The sequence below is a fragment of the Chenopodium album genome, chromosome 2 (genome assembly GCF_948465745.1).
Source record: "Chenopodium album chromosome 2, dcCheAlbu1.1, whole genome shotgun sequence".
Taxonomy (NCBI): Eukaryota; Viridiplantae; Streptophyta; class Magnoliopsida; order Caryophyllales; family Amaranthaceae; genus Chenopodium; species Chenopodium album.
Genome location: NC_137835.1, coordinates 709,442 through 734,516, shown reverse-complemented (window position 1 = coordinate 734,516; position 25,075 = coordinate 709,442). Strand labels below are relative to the sequence as shown.

The 25,075-nt window shown below is 32.5% G+C and overlaps 4 protein-coding genes across 4 annotated transcripts; 2 read left to right on the top strand and 2 right to left on the bottom strand.

Moving 5' to 3' along the window:
• The first annotated feature begins 1,764 nt into the window (after positions 1-1,764).
• On the top strand, positions 1,765-2,975 carry LOC145605770 (uncharacterized). Its single transcript, XM_081661838.1, has 2 exons — positions 1,765-2,117; positions 2,792-2,975. The coding sequence occupies exons 1-2, from the start codon at positions 1,765-1,767 to the stop codon at positions 2,973-2,975; spliced, it is 537 nt and encodes a 178-aa protein (XP_081517964.1).
• Positions 2,976-6,852: 3,877 nt separating this feature from the next.
• On the top strand, positions 6,853-11,253 carry LOC145578529 (mitogen-activated protein kinase homolog MMK2-like). The gene is made up of 6 exons (XM_081635838.1): positions 6,853-7,157; positions 8,497-8,626; positions 8,879-9,016; positions 9,602-9,934; positions 10,415-10,598; positions 10,712-11,253. Exons 1-6 carry the CDS (start codon positions 6,979-6,981, stop codon positions 10,882-10,884), a joined length of 1,137 nt encoding a protein of 378 aa, XP_081491964.1. The 5' UTR covers positions 6,853-6,978; the 3' UTR covers positions 10,885-11,253.
• Positions 11,254-11,817: 564 nt separating this feature from the next.
• On the bottom strand, positions 11,818-14,464 carry LOC145592101 (putative polygalacturonase). The gene is made up of 6 exons (XM_081648570.1): positions 14,329-14,464; positions 13,866-14,216; positions 13,349-13,466; positions 13,073-13,247; positions 12,921-12,991; positions 11,818-12,648 (listed from the first exon to the last, which is right to left on the bottom strand). The coding sequence occupies exons 1-6, from the start codon at positions 14,362-14,364 to the stop codon at positions 11,936-11,938; spliced, it is 1,464 nt and encodes a 487-aa protein (XP_081504696.1). The 5' UTR covers positions 14,365-14,464; the 3' UTR covers positions 11,818-11,935.
• Positions 14,465-22,885: 8,421 nt separating this feature from the next.
• Positions 22,886-23,733, bottom strand: LOC145578519 (protein SPIRAL1-like 5). Its single transcript, XM_081635830.1, has 2 exons — positions 23,297-23,733; positions 22,886-23,186 (listed from the first exon to the last, which is right to left on the bottom strand). Exons 1-2 carry the CDS (start codon positions 23,564-23,566, stop codon positions 23,112-23,114), a joined length of 345 nt encoding a protein of 114 aa, XP_081491956.1. The 5' UTR covers positions 23,567-23,733; the 3' UTR covers positions 22,886-23,111.
• Between the last annotated feature and the right edge of the window lie 1,342 nt (positions 23,734-25,075).

The window sequence follows — 25,075 nt, the reverse complement described above, 5'->3', positions numbered from 1 at the left end:
TGTATTTGTAATGTAGAAGCTTCCAATATTCAAATTTAAAATTATTAAATATGATAGCTCTAAAAAAAAGAAAAAAGATGACAACATCCCTACATTTAGGCGGGAAAATAACATAAGTGCCTCATTTTGCGTATTAAAAATTTATCGATTTTTGGGCAACTATTTTTCGCTATAAAAACGAGGTACTGACTTTACTTTTTTTGTCAATTTCGAGCTCAATTTGGAATCTTAAGGACTACAATGATCGATTAAACCTTAACCCCTTTTTGACACGTAAAACCGATGAAAAAAATGAATTATGTTGTAATTTACAATTTATAACAACTTTAGGATTGTAATTTGCAATTTTTTTTAATGACAACAATTTGCAAAATACTAATTTTAAATGGCTGTAAATTGTCCCATTAATAATAACAAAGTTACGGCCCATACATTGTTAATTTGCGGGCTGGGTCATGTAATATGTAATCACTTGGGCTTGACGTTGCACTGATAATTGCAATCACTTTTTTTTTGTAAAGTTAAAATTCTTGTTCTTTCAAGCGGGCTGAAATGTTGGAAGACGGAAACATATCAAACGAACCCGCTAGGAGTACACTAACTGGTCCAAGTTTATATCTATCTCCAAAATGCTATCTGACGTCTTTAATTAAGCTTAAGCTTTTTTTTTTTTTTTTTTTTTTTTTTTGATTAAGCGTAGCATTTAATTGTGCACAATATTTAAATTTTATATATGAATATATTTAATTTTTTGTGAATCTTTAAAATTATCTCATGTTCTAATGCACTATTGCAACGATTAATATTGAATTTCTAATTATCAATCAATCAATATAAGTAAAAATTATAAAGAGTTGATAGTATGAAACATATATTGAGATGATTTTCAAAAAAAATAAAAAATAAAAAATTGAGATATGGACGCTTTGTGTCACATGTTGGAGACGTGAAAAATCAAATGAGAATTATGTTTAGGGACGGAAGGAATATATAGAAAAGAAGAGTTAAATAACACTTCGTATGTTCGATTTTCTAAGAATTTGTTTGTTGGAATTTCTTGTTTTAGGAGCCTAAATTTGATCATGAGTACTCACCAACATATTAGGAAAAAAAAAGGTTGATGTAAGATTGTATCTAGATGTATAGTTTTAAAACATTAAGATTGATCATAGTTTAAGTTGTGTTTAGAGTTTTGTCATATTCTTCTCGCCAAATAATTTACACTTAATTAGGTTCACAATACAAAACATTTATGAATAATGCATTGCTCGAAACCAATCACCTTATCTATAATTCCATAATTAAAGTACGTAAACCTCTATAGTTAGGAAATATGACCTGGTCATGTATTGTAGCTGGATTCAAGAAATCTAACCTCAAGTCACAAACCCAAATTTAAAAATAATCACAATACTCCAATAATTTAACCTATGAATTAGGAAAAAAATAATGTCACCAAAAAAAGGCAAATACATCTTTAGATTTCCAATCAAATGCATCTTTCAAAAAAAAATTAACCATGTAAAACCTAAATGTTATCAATTAACACCCTCGAATTACACCACCGCCACCACCGCCTCCACCTCCACCTTCTCGAGCCCTCTACACGATGGGGGGAGGCGGCGTCCTCCCCTACTAACACCTCCACACAATTGCATGGCATGGAAATCGAACGCATCACCCTCTTGTAAACGGAGGGTGATGGTGGTGGCGGACGCCACCGCAGAGTCGGTGGCCGCCCTACAATACGTTCTTTCCCATGCAATGCAAGACAATGATGACCTAATTCTCATGCACGTAACACAACCTTCTAAAAAATCACCCTTGTTGATAAAATCTTTTTTTAGACGTCATTCCGACCCTGGGTTGGCGGGGATATCTAACTTCGATCCCACGGCTGATGCCGGGGAGGGCGGTGGTGGTGGTGGCAAAGATTTCCTAGAGGTTATGAAGAGAGCATGTAAAGGGACGTTCCCGAATTCGAGGGTTTGGGTTGAGAAGGTGGAACAAGGGAGCTTGGATAATAAAGGGGCTGTTATTTTGCTAAGGTGTAAGGAATTGATGGTTGATTTACTTGTTGTTGGCCAACGTCGTCACCTTGTGTCTATTCTTTTAGGGTAAGATTTCTGTTTTTTAACCATTCATCATAATAATTATTCTTCTTAATTTTAATTGCATGTTTATATGATCATCATAATATAAAATAATTAAAAAATTTGTGTTAAAACCATTGTTTTGAATTAAAAGAAATCTATAATTGACTTATATAATTAATTAGACTAATTGAAGATCAATAAATTTAGTTGATAAAACATTTGCTGATAAACGAGCCTGGGCCACACCTATCACAATTCACAATTGACCATTTTATAAGGAGGTTCTACCTCAAAACCATGAGGGGAGTAGCCCCTTAGCCATATAAAGTGGACACAATCATCTTCTTTCGTCAATGTGGGATACACATCCCAATACAAACTCTTACTTATAGAATCAACCAATATGGGATAACACACCACTCACACGTGGGTTTTTTCATATCATGGGTTCAACATTTGCATCGATTATCATATTCTATTTTTTTTAAAAGAACATTTATCTATTTATTTAATTCAACTTCATGCAAGGGGTGTTGTATGATGATATAATGTATAAGGGGATTGAATTATTATTATTATTATTTTTTAAAAAAATAAATAAAAACAACCCTATTAATATTTGTACAAGTTAGATCTCTTATGCAAATTATGTAATTGATCATATCATATTGTAACATATCTCTATGGTTTAACAGGCCGAGAAGATCTTTTAGTACTGGATCAACAGTATTACGAGGAGGTGCACCAAAATCAGTAGACACGGTCGAATATCTAATAGAAAATAGTCCATGCACTTGTGTGGCAGTGCAAAAGAAGGGACAAAATTCAGGCTACATTCTCAATTCCAAAACTCATAGAAATTTCTGGCTTCTGGTCTGAACCATTTTCAAAGGATTACAATTTTTTTTTCAATCCTTAAAAAGCACTCGATTGAATATCGCAGTTAGAGGGTACATTGGGAGCTGAATGAAGCTTCTAGATAAGCCTTGATTCGGAATTCATTAGCCAAAGTATGTAATACTCAACGAGGCAAGCTAAGAGATTCAATCGTTGGAGAAACATTATATTGTACTCCGTACTAGCTAGCTCATATCATGTTGAATTGAAGATTGAATTCTAGCTTATAAGTTTAATAGATTGAGTAAAATGTCTACATGGTAGTCAGATCAATTATTGGGGCACGTTAAATAAAATGCTAGATATATCTCTAAGTGTGCGTGGTTATTATTTATACTTCCTCCATTAATGATTAATTGCAACAAAGGGGTATTATTTGTGAGATATAAAATATTCCTTTGTTGCAATTAACCATTAACGAAGGAAGTATATCGTTTCATTACATGAATGATATACATGAATCACGTCAAAGACCAACTAGAAGGGACAAAATAAGAAAGCTTAATCGATCTATCCATGCCAAGCACCTTATTGTGCATGCATCTCGGATATGCACATAAGTAGGCAATCGTGTATTTAGGTAAAGGGGGTGTTTGGTATGTAAATGTATAGTCAAACAACTAATAAGTGTTGCAAAAATATAAAATTTATAAATGTTTTTAAAAGGCTTGAGAAAACTCACTCATTGATCTTTGATGTATTTTAATATCAGTGATCTTCATTATTAATTAACTATTAACTATTAAAGATCTTGAAAATTAGCATTTGAAACGCTTATGTGATTCTAGTAAATGTCATTTCAAACTCACAAATAATAAACAAGCTATATAGATATAGAGTTTATGTTTGATTGAAAAATAAAGGAAATTTTGTGAAAAACTACCTATTATAATCCAGAATTTGCGAGAAACTACCTATTAAAAAAAATGTTGTAATTGACTACCTAATTTTTTTTTAAAATGTTGTAATTTACTACCTTTACGCCGGATTATGAATGAGTTTGACCCAAATTCTCCGGCGTTGACTTGGTCACGTGACACTTGGTGAAAGAAAAGGGTCATTAAGTGTCACGTGATGGTCACGTGACCAAGTCAACACCGGAGAACTCTGGTCAAACTCCTTCATAATCCGGCGTAAGGTAATAAATTACAACATTTTTCGAAAATTAGGTAGTCAGTTACAACATTTTTTTAATAGGTAGTTTCTCGCAAATTCTGGACTATAATAGGTAGTTTTTCACAAAATTTCCAAAAATAAATAATGTTGATCGTTTAAAGTCTTGGACATTTTTATGTTGAATCGGTTAAATTGATAGCTAGACCAAAACTTCAACCTTTTATATGTTTATTATACATTTATACCTTTAATTATTCTTCCATAATGCACTCCAAAATTCTTTAATTCAATTACTATAAGCTAAGCTAGCTGCCATTCTTCAAATTTCTTGTTACAATTTGTTAATCAAAATCCTTAGTATATACACCCACATATATTAAACAATCGGAGCATTTAACTCAAATATAATCCGAGCCTTTGAGTTTATTTATATACTATCATTGCATCAATGAATGTATGTACATAATGTTGATCGTCCGTCTAATCAAATCCATGGATATATATATAAGCTTAGGGATATGCTCTTTGATAAAGTGAATTTAGAGAATATGGCTTCTCATGCTATCGAATGGGGAAATTTTTATAAGCCAATTTAGAGATATATATGGAAGAACTAAATTTGGTTGGCAATTTTTTTGTCCTTTTAATTAATTTTTGCCTAAAAAAAGTGACATTTGGATAGAGAAGAACCTTACAACAATGTCATGCTTGTGAGTAAGAGCTCATGTCTCGTGAACTCCCACAACTACCAAATCCTCTAGAAAACATACTTGATTAAACTCCTATTCAATTTTGATCATGCAAGTGTTGAAACATTATCCACCTATTTTTCTTTTTTATTACTTTGTTATCATGTAACAAAATTTTTTTAAAAAAAAAAAGTAAATTGATATATAATAATAAATAATTAAACCATATAATAGAAAAGTTGGTGGGATTTAGAAGTGCACCACAAGGTAATAAGGGCATAAAAACTTGGTCAAAAGTTATATATGGTTGCATATACCACAATTTAATTGAAACTTCAACGAAAACATGATATTGTTTTTCCATGTAATTGATCCAAAATATATTCTACAAGTCAAAGGTAAAAACAAATTGAATAGTATAATGTAATGCAAGATATATATGACCATGATTTTTTTTTTTTTTTGGTATAGAAACCAGGGAATTGAAAATAACTTTCAATGGACCATGTATTATTTGTATAGAAACAAGGGAAAATAACTTTGAATAATGATGCGAATTTTGGGTCGTATCTAGTATGAAAATAGTGTGAGAAAAGACTACACATTATTACTTCCACGAGACCACAATGGATTGTTTACAATTTGTCATGATCTTATTTAGCGGGTAAAAAAAAGGTACGGAGTATTTTTGAAATAAATTTTCGAAAGCTGTCAATAGTCCAACCTAGTTTTGATCAATTCAATATGTTTTTTTAGAGGATAATATCTTTAACTAATACTAAGGGTGTGTTGTTGAAATTCAGTTCAGTTCAGTTCAGCTCAGTTCAGTTCACTTCAGCTTCTAATTTTCCTCTCTTATAAAATATTCATTTCAGTTCAACTCAGCTCAGTTCAGCTCAGTTCAGTTCAGCTCAGTTCAATCAATGAGAACAGGCCCTAAGTATTAAAATAACAATCTCTAATATTACCCCTGCCCCCTAAATTATACACGTATCAGTTTCTCCTTTAATTTTTTCTTGCCCAAACTTTTTTATTCTCTTATAACTTATTTATTTTTGGAAAAATTATATATTAAGGCTCTGTTTTGATTTGCTGAACCGAACGGAATATTTTAGGAGAGAAGGAAATTATGAACTAAACTGAACTGAAAATAAGCTGAAGAAAACATGCCTTAATTGCCAAGTTATTATTTTGTACCATACTTATCTTAAGGTACATATAACTAATCTTAAGGAAGACAAATATTAACCCTATATATAAGCTGAGCAAAGTTATGTTATTGAATAAGATCACACATGATTTTATTTTTTCTAATCTATAAATATCTTTCCTTGTTTTGTACTTCCTCTATTTTTTTAGTTGCAACACTTTTCTTTTCACTCTTGCTTATGCATGATTTTAATGTTAATATCTTTATTTACCAATATGTAAAAATTATAAACAATTGATACTAATTTAGTATAAATCGAGACGAATCTAACAAGATTCCACATGATCGATTATATTTTGTTTAAGTATAAATCATCAAAGATAGTTAAAGTAAAACACATGAATAATGTACAAGTCAAACGGTTGCAATTATAAAAAACGGAGGAAATATTAATTTAGGAATACATGACAAATTCACTCGCAAATTAGTGTAATTAATGAATACATTTTTATTAAGGGTCTATTCTCTTCAGTTTAATTTCAGTTCAGATCAGCTCCAATTAATTCAGTTCAGTTCAACTCCTAATTTCCTTTTCTCATAAACAATTCATTTTAGCTCCATTCAGTTCAGCTCCAATTAGTTCAGTAAATTAGAACAAACCCTAATACTCCGTACCATTTTCATTTTACAAATTTAAAATAAGAAATTATTAATGGTCAAAATAAAGGACAAAAACAAACAAAAAAAAAAAAAAAAAAATTGTCAACATCATAGAAAGGTGACGCGTGGAACAGAAACCCATGAAGAAGAAGAAGTCCGTTAGCACTTCACGGAATTTGAAAAAAGAGACTTTTCTTTTCTACATTTTCATTTCCACCCCTAAAATAATTAATTAGTTGGGAGGTCAAAAAAATCGAGTGTTTCTTTTTCCCGTTGTTTGGTTGCAAAACTCACATTTCTCCCACTCCAAAAAAATCACTAGTCGCTAGTATTATTACTATTGTACAGAAAGAGAGAGAAAGAAGAAGAAATGGATTGTTTCGAAGCATTGCACTCAACAGAAGGCAACCAAGAATCTAAAATTAAAGGTGTAATGACTCACGGTGGTCGTTATGTTCAGTACAATGTCCACGGCAGTTTATTTGAAGTTTCTTCTAAGTATGTTCCTCCTATTCGTCCCATTGGTCGTGGTGCTTCTGGCCTCGTTTGGTATGTTTTTCATTTCATTTCTCTTAGTTGTTGTTTCTTATTTAATGTTCATTTATTATGTGGGTTTTTGTTCTTGTTTGAATTTTGGTGTGTTTTTCTTGTAACAAGTTCTTGTACCAAATGGATACCAAACAATATATAGTCACGTTGATAGTGTAATTTGAACGAGCATGCAAGAAAGAGTCCATATTTGTATAAATAGTAAATGTTGTCTAAGTGACAATAAGTTATTGTGAGACTGTCTCGCACAAAATAGGTAAATACGAATTGAAGTAGGTAATAAGGCTAACAGGTTTTCTAATGGGTAAGGTTGTTTGAGTTTGGAAATTTTGATGGGTGTTGTCTAATTTGGTTTAAAATTAAAATTTGGGTTGATTGATATTGATTGACTTATTAGAGTTAAATGAAAGGGGGTTTGTATATATAGTGTGTTTTGTCTCTTTTGATGTCTTAGGTTGAAGCTTTGACTATTTATTGTGTCTTGCTAATAATTTTGAAGCATGTATAAATGAGGTTGAGAAGTTCTTGTACTTGCATGTTTCAGAAGAGCTATTGTTTCTTTGATGAAACCAAATAAAAAATCATAAGAATTTATTATTCAGTCATCTACTAATTTATTTGTTTTGGGAGATCAAAACAGAAAATTGGTGTTTCTGATTGTTAATGAGCAATTAGATGCTGTTGATAAATTTAAAGTTATCTTCAATTGGTGGTTGTTATTAATAATGAACATTACTATAGTCTTTCTTGTTAGTCCATGAATGAAAATAGATGTTGTGATTGCTGATAAATGTATTGTTACCTTCGATTGGTGGTTGTTATTACTAATGAACACTACTATAGTAGCTATTGTTAGTCCATGAGATGCTGTGAATCTGTGATTGTTGATGAATGCATAGTTATCTTCAGTTGTAGGTTGTGATTACGATTGAACTTTATTTATTAAAGTATCTCTTGTAGCCCATGACTTGAAATAGAAGCTGTGAAACTGTGATTATTGTTGGTGAGTGTATCATTATCTTTAATCTGAATTAGTTTTGAAGGATGGATGCTGCTACCACTACTTGACTTTGAATCACTCAAGTATTGTAGTCTTCAACTTAAAAGAGAAAATTTGCCAAAGGAAATTAATTTCATAGGTTGCTGTCTTTTTTCCCCCTGCCCTTTTGCTTGCCTTTTATGCTTATTTGGTTTTTCTGTAGACATTTTCATTGAGTGTGATCCGTCTCAAAGTACATAGGAAAGGGTTCGTGTCTGTCTGGCTTACATGATGTAGGGAATGACTTAAGCTATACGGGTTTACAACTGTCAGAGAAATAACACAATTCTTTCTTTCCAGTGCTGCTGTGAACTCAGAGACACACCATGAGGTTGCTATCAAGAAGATTGGTAATGCATTTGACAATATAGTAGATGCAAAAAGAACTCTGAGGGAGATCAAACTACTTCGCCATATGGATCATGAAAATGTGAGCTTGCTTTCGCAGTTTCATTATGTGTTAGCTAGCCTTCTAGCTGTAAAGATTTTGCTTTTCATAAGTACAGTCTTATTAATTCATTTAGTTTTTTGCTGCAATTTTACACATCTTCATCTAAGGTAAATGGTGAATTCCCAAATCTTTCATGATGCATGTCTCCTATTTGTCCGAATGTAACTTTTAGTATGGAGTATCAGTAGTCTCTAAATTTTATTAGATTTTAATTTTCTTGGCTTGATGCAGATTATTGCCATCAAGGATATCATCCGACCACCAAAGAAAGAAGCATTCAATGATGTTTACATTGTTTATGAACTGATGGACACTGATCTTCATCAGATAATTCGCTCTAACCAAGCTTTGACTGATGATCATTGCCAGGTTTGTGATTGCTGCAATTGAGATCAAGTTCTTTGGAACCCCCAAGTCATTCTTAGGTTTTGTTTGGTTCAAAGGGAAAACAATCAATGTTAATGGAAATCAAGTTTCAAATCAGTTTGCTTCGTTTGATCCTTCCTAGAGAAGGTGAAGAAGGGAAATGAATGAGAGGGAAATTGAAAAAATATGGAGGAAAATATGACATTGCTTCCTTTAAAAAGAAAACTCTTTTCCACCTTTGAGAGAACGTTTTTACAAAAGATTATTCACTCCTATATATACCACCATGTGGTAGAAAATGAGAAAATCTGTTTTTCCTGAAAAATGATTTCATTCTCTACCAAACGCTACTTATTGTGGTTCATTTGTTTCTGTTAAGCTAAACTTAAAGATTATTCTCAAGGTAAACGGATACAATCTCACTGTACTTGGATAGTGTTTGAAACTAGTTGATGGTTTGGGATATCCCTGAAGTTTGAATAAATCTATATTTCCACTGTTTTAAACATGTTATTTACCCATTGAACTTGCTGTTAACTTTGCTCTATCCAAGCTGTTATAGAGACTAATACTTTTTGTGGACTGCAGTACTTCTTATACCAGCTATTACGCGGTCTAAAATATGTACACTCTGCAAAGGTCTTGCATCGCGATCTCAAGCCCAGTAATTTACTTCTAAATGCAAACTGTGACCTAAAGATTGGAGACTTTGGGCTGGCTAGGACCACCACTGAGACAGATTTTATGACTGAGTATGTTGTAACTCGCTGGTATCGAGCACCTGAGTTGCTCCTTAATTGTTCAGAATACACAGCTGCAATTGATGTCTGGTCTGTTGGATGTATATTTGGTGAAATCATGACAAGAGAACCCTTGTTCCCAGGCAAAGATTATGTTCACCAGCTGAGGCTTATTACTGAGGTAAAGTTCTACCCTCCCTCTTATCTTCTAGTTACAGTTTATTCCTCTGAAGTTCAGTTCATGAGGAAGTATGTTCGAAGCTCAGACTTTGAAGTACTTGGTTAAGCTTGAGGAAGGCATCCTCTGAGGTTAGCTTGATACTTGATGTCTCGTCAGCTGGTAAATTCTACTTGTATTAATTATAATAGCTAACCTCTTATGTACTTGGCCTAAAAATGATCATGCATATGTTATAAATTTCATGGATTTAAGTACATTGTTGTATATGCCAACTTTCTAAGTGCTTTGGTGCTTTCATGTCACACATTTTGCTGACATTCTTCATAAGACATGTAAATTGTACCATTGTTTTATGCCTTACTTTAGTAGACATGTAAATTAGTATATTTAAACTTAGCATGTTGCAGAATTAAGATTATGTGTACTATTTCTGTTTCTTAGTAACCACACTGAAACATTATGTCATTTTGGATCCAAAAGTTGATAGGGTCACCAGATGATTCGAGCCTGGGCTTTCTGCGGAGCAACCATGCCAGGAGATACGTGAAACAACTTCCACAGTACCCAAAACAGCAATTCTCAGCAAGGTTTCCTAATATGTCCCCAGCAGCCACTGATCTGTTGGAGAAGATGCTCGTCTTTGACCCCAACAAACGCGTTACTGGTACTGAAGAAAACCATTATGTATTTACATTTACAAGTATTCCTCTTTAAAATGGAAAACACTCCCTTGGTTCATCTTTGATTAATCTTCTTTGTGTGCTAATCTGTTTGCAGTGGATGAAGCACTGTGTCACCCATACTTAGCCTCCCTCCATGATATCAATGATGAGCCCATCTGCTCAGCTCCTTTCCGTTTTGATTTCGAGCAATCATCCTTGACAGAAGAGAATGTGAAAGAGCTTATCTGGAAGGAATCAGTGAAGTTCAACCCAGATCCCGCTCATTAAGTACAAATGACAGGACAAATTGCTTTGCTTCTGCTACAAAAGGTAGTCTTCTGCAGTTTTTACTCCTGCATACGCTGCTCATTCTTGGAGGAGACCGCCTTTTTAGGTAAATGAAGCTATTTGTCAAGAGTCAGCACCAGTTCTTTCATTCCAAAATGTTAGCCAATTTGGATTATGTATTTAGCTTTGGTTCCTTGTAAAAGAGTTGATGAAATAGGAAAATAAGGAAATTTGAGTTCCTCTATAGCTAGAATTTTAGATTATGGACAATTATATGACCTCTTAAATACTTATTTTAGTTTATTTTGTATAACTTGCTCAGAACTTCTTGACTCTGTATATTTACTGAAGTTGAATACATTCTCTGCATTCAGCCTGTATTCAATCAGAACTACCTTCTATTATTGCAATTTCTATCCTTAGACCTTAGTAACTAGAATATATAGTCATCAATCCTTTTTGTTCGGAATTAGTTCACACTGTCTCACTTCTCATATTCAATAATATGACATTGTAATATACCTTTATAATAGTTTAGTGTTATTTCCATCACTACCCCATCACTTTAAGTAACGGCATATTAGATAATTCATACATAATCTAAAATATTTTAGGAAATGTGACAACTCTTTTGTGACTATCAATTTCTGATAGAGCGAGTAAAATTATTCTCTAGGCAAGCAAGGAATCTAGTATATTGCGGTACCATAAGATACGGGTAATAGACTAATAGATAAGGTTTCTTAAGCTTATTTTATTTTTTCTTTTGACACATTCATAGTAGGTTTTGGAGTTTCTAACCAGCTTCTAAAATCTCAATCTCATTTCCATAAATACACTGATATGCTTCTCGATCTTAAGCTAGCTCCCTTTTCCTTTGGTAGGGCGATTGAAACATACTCCAAAGATCTAATCGAAACTGTATATGATATTACATTGTAAAATCCTTCATTCTCTATGGTAAAAAGCAACATTACATTTCAGACAGAAGAATAGAGTAATGTAATCTTTCATTCATATCTTCTTTGCTTCTAGTTTGGCTTCTCATCCATCAAAGATACCTCTTTCTCTTGTAAGAACATGTTTGGAGTTTGACATCGTCGATTGGCAAAGGATCTTTAGGATACTCACATTCTGTTTTATGATCAGCTCCTTGATCAGCCAATGCATCACAAGGTTTAGGTGTGACATCGCTTGAGATCCCACCAACATCAGTACAAGCCCACTGAACTTTCTTTGGTTTAGCAGCCATCGTTATGGTCACATTCGATATACAAATCTCAGTAAAAGGATCACCCGAAATCCCTTCTAATCTAGCTGCCATTTTCACATCATCAGCTACCATATCTCTGTAGTTGATGTTCTTTATAGTAGGAAGAGCATTCGGATCATACTTGTCATCAGGGTGTGACCCGTAATTCCCTGTCATCCAAAACACCCATTTCATTGTATGCATTGTAAAACCTTTCACATATATATCCTTCACAAAACCTCCTCGTCCTGCTCCTGTCTTGATTCTCACTCCTGACTCCGAGTTTATGGCCACTATGTTCTCTGCCCTGACATCCTGTATTCCTCCTGACATTTCGCTACCTAAAGCAATCACAGCACTTGTAGGAGAAATGCATGTCAAACGACGGATAATGAGCTGCTTCGTGGGCATTCCGTAGGAAATTCCATACTCATCCCACCCACTTTTGACAGCAACACAATCATCCCCAGAGACAATGTAGCAGTCTTCAATTCTAGTGTTTGTGCAGGAGTCTGCAGAAAAAGGCAGGGCATAACACATGTAATTAGATTAACATTTTTCACAAATTGACAATTGCAACCATTTAAGGTACCACTACGACGATCCAATGTATCACCATAACCATATGATATATTACCACAAGTCCACAACTACCTTCTTCACCAGGGATTGGAATTATATTGCACCTCTCAGAGAATCACATAACATTTTTCGATAAGTTATCGTTTACCAATCTAAATTAGTACACAAAACTAGAAAATTTTATCAAAGAACCAAAATATACCTGGGTTAATCCCATCAGTGTTAGGAGAGTTAACCGGAGCACTGATTGTTATGCCTTGAATTATTATATTGCTGTCATTATGAAAAAAAATCATTAGATTGTATAAAAAATGTTGTAAATGATGTTTAAAAAGATGATAAAAGTAAGTTTACCTGCTATAAACGGGATGAATGTTCCATGAAGGTGAATTAATGAGAGTGATGTTCGATATTTGAATACCGTCAGAGTACAGAAGCTCTATTAAGTAAGGCCTTGTGTTCTTAAGCTGCTTATGATGGAATTTCTGCCACCACATTTCACCTTGACCATCAATTGTGGCATTTTCCCCTGTTTATATAATATGGTAACTCTATATTAATATATTGTTTAATATCCATTAATACTATGATTAGACAAACTTTGGTTACAATATGAAAGTGCATGTGTACCTGTGATTATCACATCTGTGAGGTTACTGCCAGTAATTAGGCTGGCATATCTTCCACCACCATCCCTTCCATGACCATATGATGGCAAGGGCGCGATCAATGGCCATTCGTTCATGTCCTGTTATAGTAGGAGTAATTTATGTTTTAGCATATGATAAAATGAACTAACACCATCTTTATTTTTCTATATTTACGGGTTGGTCTAGTATACTACACGTGTTTAGAGGTGGCAAACGAGTCATTTGAATGTGATTTGGATCAAGCCATATTTAAGGGTTTAGCCATTTGGCTAGGATCCGACTACTGAAATAATCAGGTTGGTTTGGATCGGGTCAAGTTCAACAAACATTGGATACAAGTCGTGTTTTGGTCACCCAATGTAATTTAAGACATAAAGTCTAATAACCAATGCAATAATATGTAACTATATTTTACTAACAAAAACCACCCAATAATATTAATTAAAAAAAACTGTAATAATTAGGAGATTAAAAAAAGTAAAAAAAAAAAAACAAACCTGAGAAGCTAAAAGAACAGCATCCTTGTGAAGAAACAGAGTAAAATGACTAGTAAGATTGAAGCTTCCAGTTAACCATTTTCCAGCAGGAACAAACAGCAAACCTCCACCGTCCGATTCAAACCGGCTCAGATGATCAACGGCTGTCTTAAAAGCTTTAGTATTAGAAGTGTTTCCATCACCTACACCACCAAAATCAGTAATAGAAGCACTATGACTTCTGCAGTTCATTGCAACGTACTCAAAATTTTCCAAAACTGCCCTTGTTTTTCTTCCTTCGACGCCTTTCGAATCCATGATTATTCCAACCAAAAAAACTAGACAAAATAATACTACACCCATTTTTTGTACCTGAAACAAAAATTAAATTTAGATAGAAAAGAAAATATTTAATTAAAATGTAAACAAAGTTTTATACAAAAGAACATGTAAAGAAAGGTAGTTTAACTATGTTTCTTTTTACCTTATAAGTTGTTAAAGAAATTCCGTTTAGATGCATTTTTTGGGAATAATGTGGTTTAGTTTTGGATTGTATGAATGATGAATTTGTGTATGTGTGAATTTATATATTAGAGAGAAAGTGGAAGGAAAAGTTTTGCTTTTTGGGTCCTAAAATGTAATAATATAAGGCTAATTAATTAACAAAGTTCACGGAAGTTATTACTGTTCTCATAATAGTTATGGACTGACCTTATATTATTCTTGGATTGTAGCAGCTAGCCAGCTAGTAGTTTGTTTTAATTTTATCCTATAGAATGTGCTGTAGAGTATGGAGTATGGTCGTATGGATAATGGATTATGTGTTGGTCGTGTTGCGACTTGTGATACGGAGTATAGTCTACCGTGCTCACGAGCTACTCGAGTCGAGTTGAGCCAAGCTTGATTTACTGAATAAACTCCATTTAGTAACCTAGGTATAAAAAATGGGTAGCAACAAATTATGCAAATTTTGTGACGCAAATATTCTTGCCTGCCAAAGTTGTGTGCACACAACATTAACTCTGATGACGATTGTTTACTGGTTTCAGAGTTGTGCACACAACTATATTTTGTCCGTTTAACTTTAATTGATAACGCAAAATGTCATAAACCAAATTCTCATTGGATTGTGATTTTAAGGTTTCAAACTCTCATATATTTCAAATACACTTCAATTTACCTAATCTGATCTCATAAACGTGTCAAAAAAAACCATGTCATAAGTATTTGAAATAGTACAAGTATAAACACAACTTCGTATAAAGTAAGCAACCATACATATGCACCAAATTAGTGTAGCATAACGTGCACAAGGATTTACCAATGCAACATGGTAAAAGATAAGATAAATTATCAAATAAACAGAGTCCACTATGAAAACGGAAGAGCACACTCAACACCCACTACTACTTGTTGCTTCCACAACAAAAACTACCACTAACTAATTTTTTTTTTTTTTTTTTTTTGAAGCAACTACCACTAACTAATTAATTGGTTTGGTTAGTTTAGTGGTACCGAATAATCTTAGTTACACAACAGCTTTTTTAAAAAATAAAAATAAAAATAAAAATTATTACTGCCATTTACAAGAATAGCTCCAAAATTATTGTCAATAAATTATAATTCCCCTCAAAACTTTCCAGTGAAGGTCCAATCAAATGGTTGTTGCACTAACCTATATTAATAGCATTGAGCAAATAGAGCAATCTTTCTAGCCAATTTTTTAAGAACAAGAATGTGTAAGGTGTACCAATAATATTTTTTTTTCTACAGTAACATGTTCGGGTTTCTATACTATATTTGGTAGGTGATAAGAAATGACCATAAATGTAACATAACTATGCCAATCTATATTGTACGGGTTGTTTTAATATTACTATCTGCTGTAAATATATTTTAGTACTCCCATATTGACAATAACCTTCTCAAGACCATTGTTAGCACAATCAATCCAATTGATTTGATCCTTAATTGAACACCACCTAAAACTCATTAGGACCATAAAATTAACATAAATAATCACTAATTTGTTAGATCTTATTTAAATCACAAAGTCTTATATGTGGCTGGCCACACCGTGTGGCTAGGGGTTACTTTGCTAGTGGAATGGAGGTTACTTGGTCAGTATTAAAGGGGTTACTTCATTCTTGTTATAGAGTTACTCAGTCCGTGTTATAGGGGTTACTTGATCAGTATTAAAGGGTCCTTGTTATAGATCAGTTACTCAGTCAGTGTTATAGGGGTTACTTTGCTAGTGTAATGGGGTTACTTGGTCAGTATTAAATGGGTTAATTCGTCATTGTTATAGAGTTACTCAGTCAGTGTTATAGGGGTTACTTAATCAATGTTATAAGGTTACTTTAAGTGGCCACACGGTGTGACCGGCCGCACACAAGACGAGCTGGATCACGGGGTTGATGGCATGAACATGGTGGGTAAATGGGACCCAAAGTATGAGGAAAGTTTTGTCAGACAGCATTTTGCACAAAGTATAGAACCCGTGAGCCACAAGTTCGTCGCTACGTGAGATCATCCTACGAGTATATTATTATTATTAGCGGCCACTTAAGTTTCTCACGGGTTAATGTTAAGTGGAGGGCAACACTACTACACACTACACTTTACACTACTTTTTTTTTAAAAAACTCTTTTGTTTGTATTGCAATATTCACAAGTTCTACACATAATTTTTCTAAGTGTTGTTCCCTATTTAAATTTCCAATTGTATACATTTAATACAATTTCTTTCATCACTTTCGGTAGGTTGTCATGCGCATGAATGGACAATCCAATCCATTCGCAGAATAAACAAGTGGTTATTTCTCTGAATTTAGATTCATCTATTTCTGAGCATATTGCCAATGGCCCATTGCGCTAGGCATATTGTGCCAAATTCAATTACAAAAACAAAAAAAATGTTGGGTATTTCCTTCTAAAATATTTCTCATAGTATTCACATCATGTATCAACTTGTATGTCTCTCCTTGATAGGTTTATGAATCCTCATTATACTTATATTTACCCCTAATATTTATCTTAGTCGAACATTATATATGTTGCTATTAATATAAATATAGTCTATTTTGACTATTTGTGACGATGGCAGATCCAGGGATGTGGGGATGGGCCTATGAGAATTCGGCTTGTGAAAATAATACAAACTTGCTTGACAAACTAAAAGTTCAGTTATTTATTGTTTCCATATACTATCTTATTAGTCATCGAATGTATCCCTTACTTCTTAACTATTGTCCATATAATTGAACCAAACAAATAAAACTAATAACACAAAATAATACTCCGTGTAATTAAAGGCCCTACAATTACACTCTATAAAACTTTTAGACAATTTTTTTTTTATCTAAATCAACAATTGCATAAATACACTAAAAAATTAAATACTTGTAATAATTTAAAGTATACCCAATTACATTTACTTTATTAATAACTTGTCACAATCTAATATAAGAGTACACAAATTGAGGCATACTACTTGTTAATCAATAAGTATTTAAAATATGGAAGTTATATTTGGGGAAAAAATAAAAGTATATTGATGAACATACTATGTTTAGAACTTGTAATGCACAAATTCTTAGTTTTATATAATGGAAAATTATTAGACAATCATAGAATATCAATAATGTTTTTTTTTTTTTTTTTTTTTTTTTTGGGTGCAATATCAATAATGTATATGAATTAAGATGATACCAAGTATTTTAAATAGTTGATATTTGAAAGTAGTGTTATATGTTCGTACTTAATAAACGAACAACTGATAAATTTGGAAAGTTGCACTATTGAATGTGAACTACTTTTAATCAAGTGTAATGTACGTTTATATATAAATAAGATTTTACCTGAGTATTTGCGACTATGTTACTTCACAGTGATTTATCAATAAACTAATACCTATAAAAAAAAAAATTATATTTTGTCAAAAAAAAGAACATTATTTTAATGAGATCTTTATAAAATAATTTTTTTTAAAAATGTCTACATATGAGTGTAGTATTGTGCCATAAGGCCAATAGCATGCAATAAGGCCAATAATCAAACTTAATGGCAAAGTTGCTCATTGATTAATTTGGGCCATCAGTATTTAGAGAAGTCCACTTTCATCGAATACTAACGAATTATTTTGTAAATGGTAGGCCCACCCTTTAAGCCCATAATAAATTTGAAGATAAAGCCCTCTTTGTTTTATCTGGTACTCATACAACAATTACTAATAGCTGGTCGCGAGACCAGCTATATAAATATAGTCCCTTGCTCGAAATGACACCGTTTAATGCTTCAACAACAATGAGACGCGCGTTTGACGTCAACAGGTTAAATGTTGTCAAATCAGATACAACCTCTTTTAAAAGATTTTTTTTTTTTTTTAAAAAAAAGCCATTTTTCATTTTATAAAGCGGCAAATACAAGTTTATCTGACAGATAAACGAATTTTTGTTAATCTGGTGACATTTTTGTAAATATATATATATATTGAAAAAGCTTGGTCATTTATTTAATATTTTTGGTGAGCTGTCCAATTACTGTTTGCAACTTACTTTTACTGTTTGGTGAGGAAATTACACATGTACGCCTCAACTAGTACATAAAAAGACGCATGTATCCCTCAACTGATACTTGAAAAGACGATTATACCCCCAGCTAAACAAAGGGATTAACTAGGCACAACTCTTTAAAAAGTTGTCATACCATTTTCTCTCTCTACCCGTCACTTTCTCTCTCTAACCATCGTTTTCTCTCCTTATTTCCTCTCAAAACCACTGTAATCTATCAAACTATAAAAGTTAAGAGACCAAAATGACATGCATAAACATGGATATTCGAGATGAAAGTAGAGCAGCATCTAAAGAATATGAAAATGACCTCAGAAAAAATGGTAATTTTACAATTTTCTTTGTACTAGTAGCACAATTGTCTAATTACAAGCTAGATTTTTGTAGCACTTTTATTTGATTATTATGGAGGAATTTTGCCAAATTTCGTCCCAATTTTGGTTGATTTTATCTACCGTACATTTTCAATTTTGGTTGATTAATTACTTTGATAGTATGAATATTGTGAACATTAATATTATAAGAATAAACATAGGATATTATAAAAATGAACATATGATATTATAAGAATGAACATTTAGCCAAATCGTGAACATTAAGAATGAATATTTGAACATTAATATTATAGGAATGTACATCTGATATTACAAGAATGAACACAATTTCTTTATTATTAATATTATCAGAATACTAAACTTTATAAATTTTACTCATACTTACAGCCTTTAGAGGTATTAATTTATTTGTAAATGGTTTAGTTTTTTTGTTTGTTTATTTTTTTTATATATTTTTTTTTTGTAATTTACCGTACAAAATTCACATGATAATCTTTGTACATTCAACAACGTGTGCTCAATGTATATAACTTATAAACACCTATTGAATCAAGGTTAGGTCATCAATTCAAAATACGTAGTAAATTTTATCAATGTGTGCAAGGGAGAGTAAAATGTCAGAACTATATATATTTCTCAAGAATCGAGCTGAGGTCATTAGTTCAAAACTTCAAATTTAGCGAATGCCCAATTATTAGTTCCTACACCAAAAACTTGGTTTACATTACCTATTGGTTAAATTATTCACCTCTATAGATATTAGTAACAGTGAAATACAACTCAACTCTCTCCTAATCCCTATTCTCATTTTTTATGTGTAAAAAATACTCCTTATTCCCCGGTTTCTTAAGAGTCCTAACCTTGTTCTCTTTTTGACTTTGTTTTAATCTAATTTCCTGCCCCCAGCTTTACATAAAAAAAAAAAGGTCCTAACCTCAATTGATTATCTTCTCAAGGGGGCATAGGCAACAATGTATTTGTGTATTGCCATAACGAAGGCACAAGCCTAATGATAAGGAAAAAGATGAGAGATCATAGAAAAAAGAAAAACAAGATTGAGATTTTTTTTTTTTTTAGGGTTTTTCAAAGCTTTAATGCCATGTTATGAAGAACAATAACAATTAACTTTCTATTAATTATTTTTATTTTTTAAAAATTTATTTATACACTATTATAAAAAAAAATAATCAAAATATAAAAAGAGAAATCCTAAAACCGATTGAGATTTGAACTTTTTTTATCAGTTCGGTCCGGGTCTAGTCCTAGCACAACATGATATATGTTCTTTAATTTAAAATTTACAATCTTCAGCTTAATTTAATTCAAAAGAAATTAAAAGATTTAAAACAACAAGCATATAATTGTGCTAACTAAACAATATATGAAATTGTTATTTCCTTACAACATTTTCTTAATAAAAAATTCAAAACTTTAATAGAATTCCATATACTTATATTATCTTATAGAACGAAATTGTTATTATTTTCTAATATATAATATACCATACATATATGTGTCAAAGCACCAATCCAACCAAATAATTTTTCAAGATTATATTGAAATGTGGATATATATAACCTAAGGTAACCTATATTATTATTTTTATGTCGGCTCTTGATAGTTGATACATGTCAAATGACTGATTTGATTAAAAGTTGAAGTTGGATTTAAGCATTATGATTAGTTTTATACTCTATATCAAAATGATAATGAATAAAAAAATGCATTATTGAGCTTAACGGCTTTGACGTAACTTCTTTACCCTACAAATGTGCTTCAATTATAAATTTATAATTATAATATAGAAATATACGAATTAAATTTGATTGGACGAAAGTAGTTCCCTAAAAACTGGGTCTTTAGATTGCAATTAAAACTCCACTAATAAGGGTAGGAAAAAGCAAGCTAAGAGACATGCAAATTAAACAGCGTAGGAACATCACCTAACTTGGCATTTCCAAGTGCCCCCAAAAGCTGGGACATGCATTAGCCTCGGCACAACGTTGATGACAAACAAGGTTTTCTGACCCTTCTACGCATGAGAACTAGGACAAACTATAAACAAGAATAGTGAAAAACACCACTTACGATATTGACAAAAAATTTGTTTAGGTAAGGTACGTAGGTGTTGCGCTCAACAACTTCTTTGGACTTATATTTCACAACAAAATAAGTTCAGACTAGTTTCGCAGAGATTACATACACCCTTTTATTTTCAAAAGTAGCATAACACACCTTATTTTTCTTTGATGACTACTACTAACAATCTAATATGTAATCACATTCATTAGGAAAAATATTATACTATCACAAGTTCACACTGCACACTCACAACTTCACAAGCTAAGCATTTTCATACAGAATTGAACAATCTATCAAAGTTAAATGCATACTGTCTTCTTAACATTATTATAGTTATTCATATGCATTATCATGGCCTTTAGTCTCAAGATGCCACAACCAAGTACGTGTACAGCCTAACATACAGGCAGAACATAACAAAGCCAGCGCGCCAAGCGTAGCTTGTCATCGCATATATGGATCGAGGCTATCTGTCTATAGCATACGACGTATAGTCGTATAGAACATCACCAATTCATCAAAGCAAGGCTTATAATCTATAAAGAGACAATTAACCTCCTACTATAAATTTTGTTGAAGCACGAAAACATATAAATATCATGGTAAATTGGTAAGATGATGCATTTTGTTAATTTGTTTGGTACGTACAACTACAAATTGTTCTAAATGCATATTTAACAAAGTGCAAACAAACATTGTTCAATTAAATAGTGCTAAGAATTAAAAAGAGAAAGTGTGAGACTGCTCCTTGTTCGTTCTTCATGCTTTTAGCCCTTTCCTTTTAATCAATGACTAGGATATATAGCTTTAATTTCTAGTTTTGTTCTTTTATAAATTCTTCAAAGATTTGAACTTTTATTCCAAGTTATTCTAGGGTGAAATTTCTACTACATTAATCCTAATCAAAAGTTTTTTCTCTTTAATTATTATTTTTTTTATTTGGAAATTTATTTCATGCTTGTTTGAGTCATTACTAAAAACAACTTAATTATTTACACTTTGTATCCTAGTTTGTCTTTGGTCGTTGAATTATGAAAGGAAACAAGACCTAATGCTTTATTAGCTCTGTGTGTTTATTTGATGAAGTCCTAATATATATCACTCTTGCATACACACCAACTCATCTTCACCCATATAGCTATTTTCCAACATATATATTACACTCAAATAGTAAGTATAGTGAAGACATAAACTTTATCTAGCATGGAAAAGAGATGAAAAGATCCTAAAATTGTGATTATGATCCTACAATTAAATACTTACTCGATCGAGTAACTTCCCTTATGCATGCATGTATAGATTGTATAATGAAATATCCTACAACAATAGTTTCCGTGGATCATCAATAGCTAAATGTATATATTGAAGAGAAAAAAAAAATAAGGATCAAATTGCATAAATAATTAGAAAGGGAAAGCAAGGTCAAGGGGTGTAGTCCAAATGATAGATCAAGAACATAGTTACCTTGTTTGATTTGCATCGGTGGAACAAGCGTAGGATAGTATATGATGCCAACAATAATCAAGATAATACATACTTTTAGATTCATCAAGTAGAAGATTTACTAATTTATATCCATCTTATTTTTCATATATATAGAATATTATGGGTAAAAGATCAAGTATTGTTTATAAAAGAAATTACTTTGAAAGCTTCCTAGTGCATCAATTTTTCTTGAGAGATTAAAAATTTTAACTTTACAATCAAACTATGCTTTAGGTGCTCTATGTGAAAAAAAAAGGGCCTTACATCTCATCATGATTAGATCGAGTAAGAATGCGATATTAGAAAATGAGATCCTGTTAACAAGATAAAAAAAAAAATCTCCAGATCTAATATCAACATAGATTTTCATCAAGTATATATAACAACCAGTTCAAACAAACACAAGTCATGTGATCGATCTCACAACCAGGCTATTGAAATACATAGTCAATTATATCATTGTTAATAGCTTTAATTTTGACACAGATGAGAAATTCATTAATAAATTTTGGAAAATTTACATTTTACAAATAGTAAAACCCTAGAATTAGAAGAATTCACACGTACATACGATGCAACCGTAATAGAATATATTTAATTAAGTACATCAAACAAACTCTTTGCACACAAACAAGCTAAGTGAACAACATACAAGCTAAAAAAAACCCCTTATTTAAGGCACATCACAAATTCACACACCAAAAAAAAAGAAAAAAACATTCAATTATATATAGATCTATTTCACATAGCTTAGGGAGTTAGGGTAACACCAAGTTTGGAGCACAAGGGAATCACTACTTATCTCCAAACAAGTACCCGAGTGACGAATTTCCTCCCGGAACAGATTTCACTTTGGTTGATGGACGATCCTAAAGATGAAAACAAAATAAAATCTTGATGTTATTAGTACATATACCAAACTACAAATTAAAGCTAATTGGAAAATTTTCAAAAAATTATCAATTCAATTAGTACTCACAGTGATGAAATTTCCTGAATTAGGGCCTTGTGCTCTATGATAGTTATTGTTGGTGTTGTCTACCTTTTGTGGAGAGGAATTTTCTTCTTCTATGTCGGTACCATAAGGTGGGTTTATAGCCTTAGATGGTGATGGAGGAGGGTTATTCGCCGGTTGGCCTTCTTTCGAGCCAAACAAGTAGCCCAAGGAGCTTTGCCCACCACCATAACTTTCACCTCTACTCATGGTTTTTCTTAAGGAAAAAATGTGATTAGCAAAAAGATAGGGCATGACAGATTTGACAATATATAGAAAGGTAGTTGATAGTTCTTTTTCTAAAGTGATTATCCTAATATCCCACCTAATACAGTGAGGCCATATATATTTGTACTAATTAGATGGACATGATTGTACATCAATCAGCATTATATGATTTGATGGGTGATTATTGTGTATAATTCTACGGTGATGTTATATTAGGTGAATTAATTAAGGAATGAACGATAAACACACTTTATTTCCTATATATAGTACAGTTTAAAGTTACTAGCTGTCTTCAATTTGTGGTGTTTTACATGTTTTATCTATGAGGTTAACAGTTAATTAATAATTATAGCACCACCGCTAGTGCTTGGATGGTGTACAAGCTCAAATCGTTAAGAGCAAATAAGGGCCTGTTCATATTTACTTATTTTCAGTTCAGTTCAGTTCGGCTCCAATCAGTTCAGTTCAGTTTAGCTGCAATCAGTTCAGTTTAGTTCAGTTCAGTTCAGCTCTTAATTTCCCTCTCTCATAAAATATTCATTTCAGCTTAGTTCAGTTCAGTTCAGTTCAGCTCCAATCAGTTCAGTTCAGTTCAACTCCAATCAGTTCAGTTCAGCTCAGTTCAGTAAATATGAACAGGCCCTAAGGCCCTGTTCTCATCAGATTATTTTCAGTTCAGTTTAGTTCAGCTCTAATAAGTTCGGTTCATTTCAGTTCAGCTCTTAATTTTCTTCTCTCATAAAATATTCAATTCAGTTCTAATAAGTTCAATTCAGTTCAGCTCCTAATTTCCTTTTCTCATAAAATATTCAGTTCAGTTCAGATCAACTCTAATAAGTTCAGTTTAGCTTAGATAAATCGAGCTCAAATGAAAAGAACACAACCCTATTTACTTTATTATTATTATTATTATTATTATTATTATTATTATTATTATTATTATTATTATTATTATTATTATTATTATCAAAAACAAAAGTCATACAACCTACAATAAATTAGTGGGAAGCCGAGATACAATCTGGGCCCCCACTCCTCTAGCTATAGCAAATCCTACCCTAGTGAAGATATGAGCTGCAGCACGAGCCCCAATGTCTTGCGTCGTCGAGAACCTCTGAATCCGCTTCAGTAACGCAACAGCCTCCTTCTCTAATTCCCCAAGCGAAGAAAAGGAGAAGGGAATGAAACCATATCCAATCGCCTGACATCGAGCTTCATACTTAACCCGCTTCCGATGAGCAGCATCAGCCACAACCCGCCCAGGAATAAAGTCAGATAGCCCTGACTGTGTCAAAGGAGAAGACCCTGTCAAATCAATACAGACATCGCGACCACGATCCCATGAATAAAGTAACACATCCGCAGGTCTGAGGGCCTCGTCGTTCCCTCCAGCCAACCCAATGTCAACCTCTTTTCTCGCTGAAATCCCAGAACGATAACAAACATCAACAAGGGTATCCCGAACAACATTATGCCGATGTTTAATACCCACAATACCAGCACAAGACACCGCGTGATCACCGAAAATATCTCCAG

Bases quoted from the DNA above. Each gene is read 5' to 3' on its own strand.
- LOC145605770 (XM_081661838.1), top strand. From the start codon at position 1,765: ATGCAAGACAATGATGACCTAATTCTCATGCACGTAACACAACCTTCT. The intron at 2,118-2,791 runs GTAAGATTTCTG...ATGGTTTAACAG, and splicing joins CTTGTGTCTATTCTTTTAGG to GCCGAGAAGATCTTTTAGTA.
- LOC145578529 (XM_081635838.1), top strand. From the start codon at position 6,979: ATGGATTGTTTCGAAGCATTGCACTCAACAGAAGGCAACCAAGAATCT. The intron at 7,158-8,496 runs GTATGTTTTTCA...CTTTCTTTCCAG, and splicing joins GGTGCTTCTGGCCTCGTTTG to TGCTGCTGTGAACTCAGAGA. The intron at 9,017-9,601 runs GTTTGTGATTGC...TGTGGACTGCAG, and splicing joins TGACTGATGATCATTGCCAG to TACTTCTTATACCAGCTATT.
- LOC145578519 (XM_081635830.1), bottom strand. From the start codon at position 23,566: ATGCCCTATCTTTTTGCTAATCACATTTTTTCCTTAAGAAAAACCATG. The intron at 23,187-23,296 runs GTGAGTACTAAT...TTTCATCTTTAG, and splicing joins ATTCAGGAAATTTCATCACT to GATCGTCCATCAACCAAAGT.
- LOC145592101 (XM_081648570.1), bottom strand. From the start codon at position 14,364: ATGCATCTAAACGGAATTTCTTTAACAACTTATAAG. The intron at 12,992-13,072 runs GTAAACTTACTT...TCATAATGACAG, and splicing joins ATTCATCCCGTTTATAGCAG to CAATATAATAATTCAAGGCA. The intron at 12,649-12,920 runs GTATATTTTGGT...CTTTTTCTGCAG, and splicing joins CACTGATGGGATTAACCCAG to ACTCCTGCACAAACACTAGA.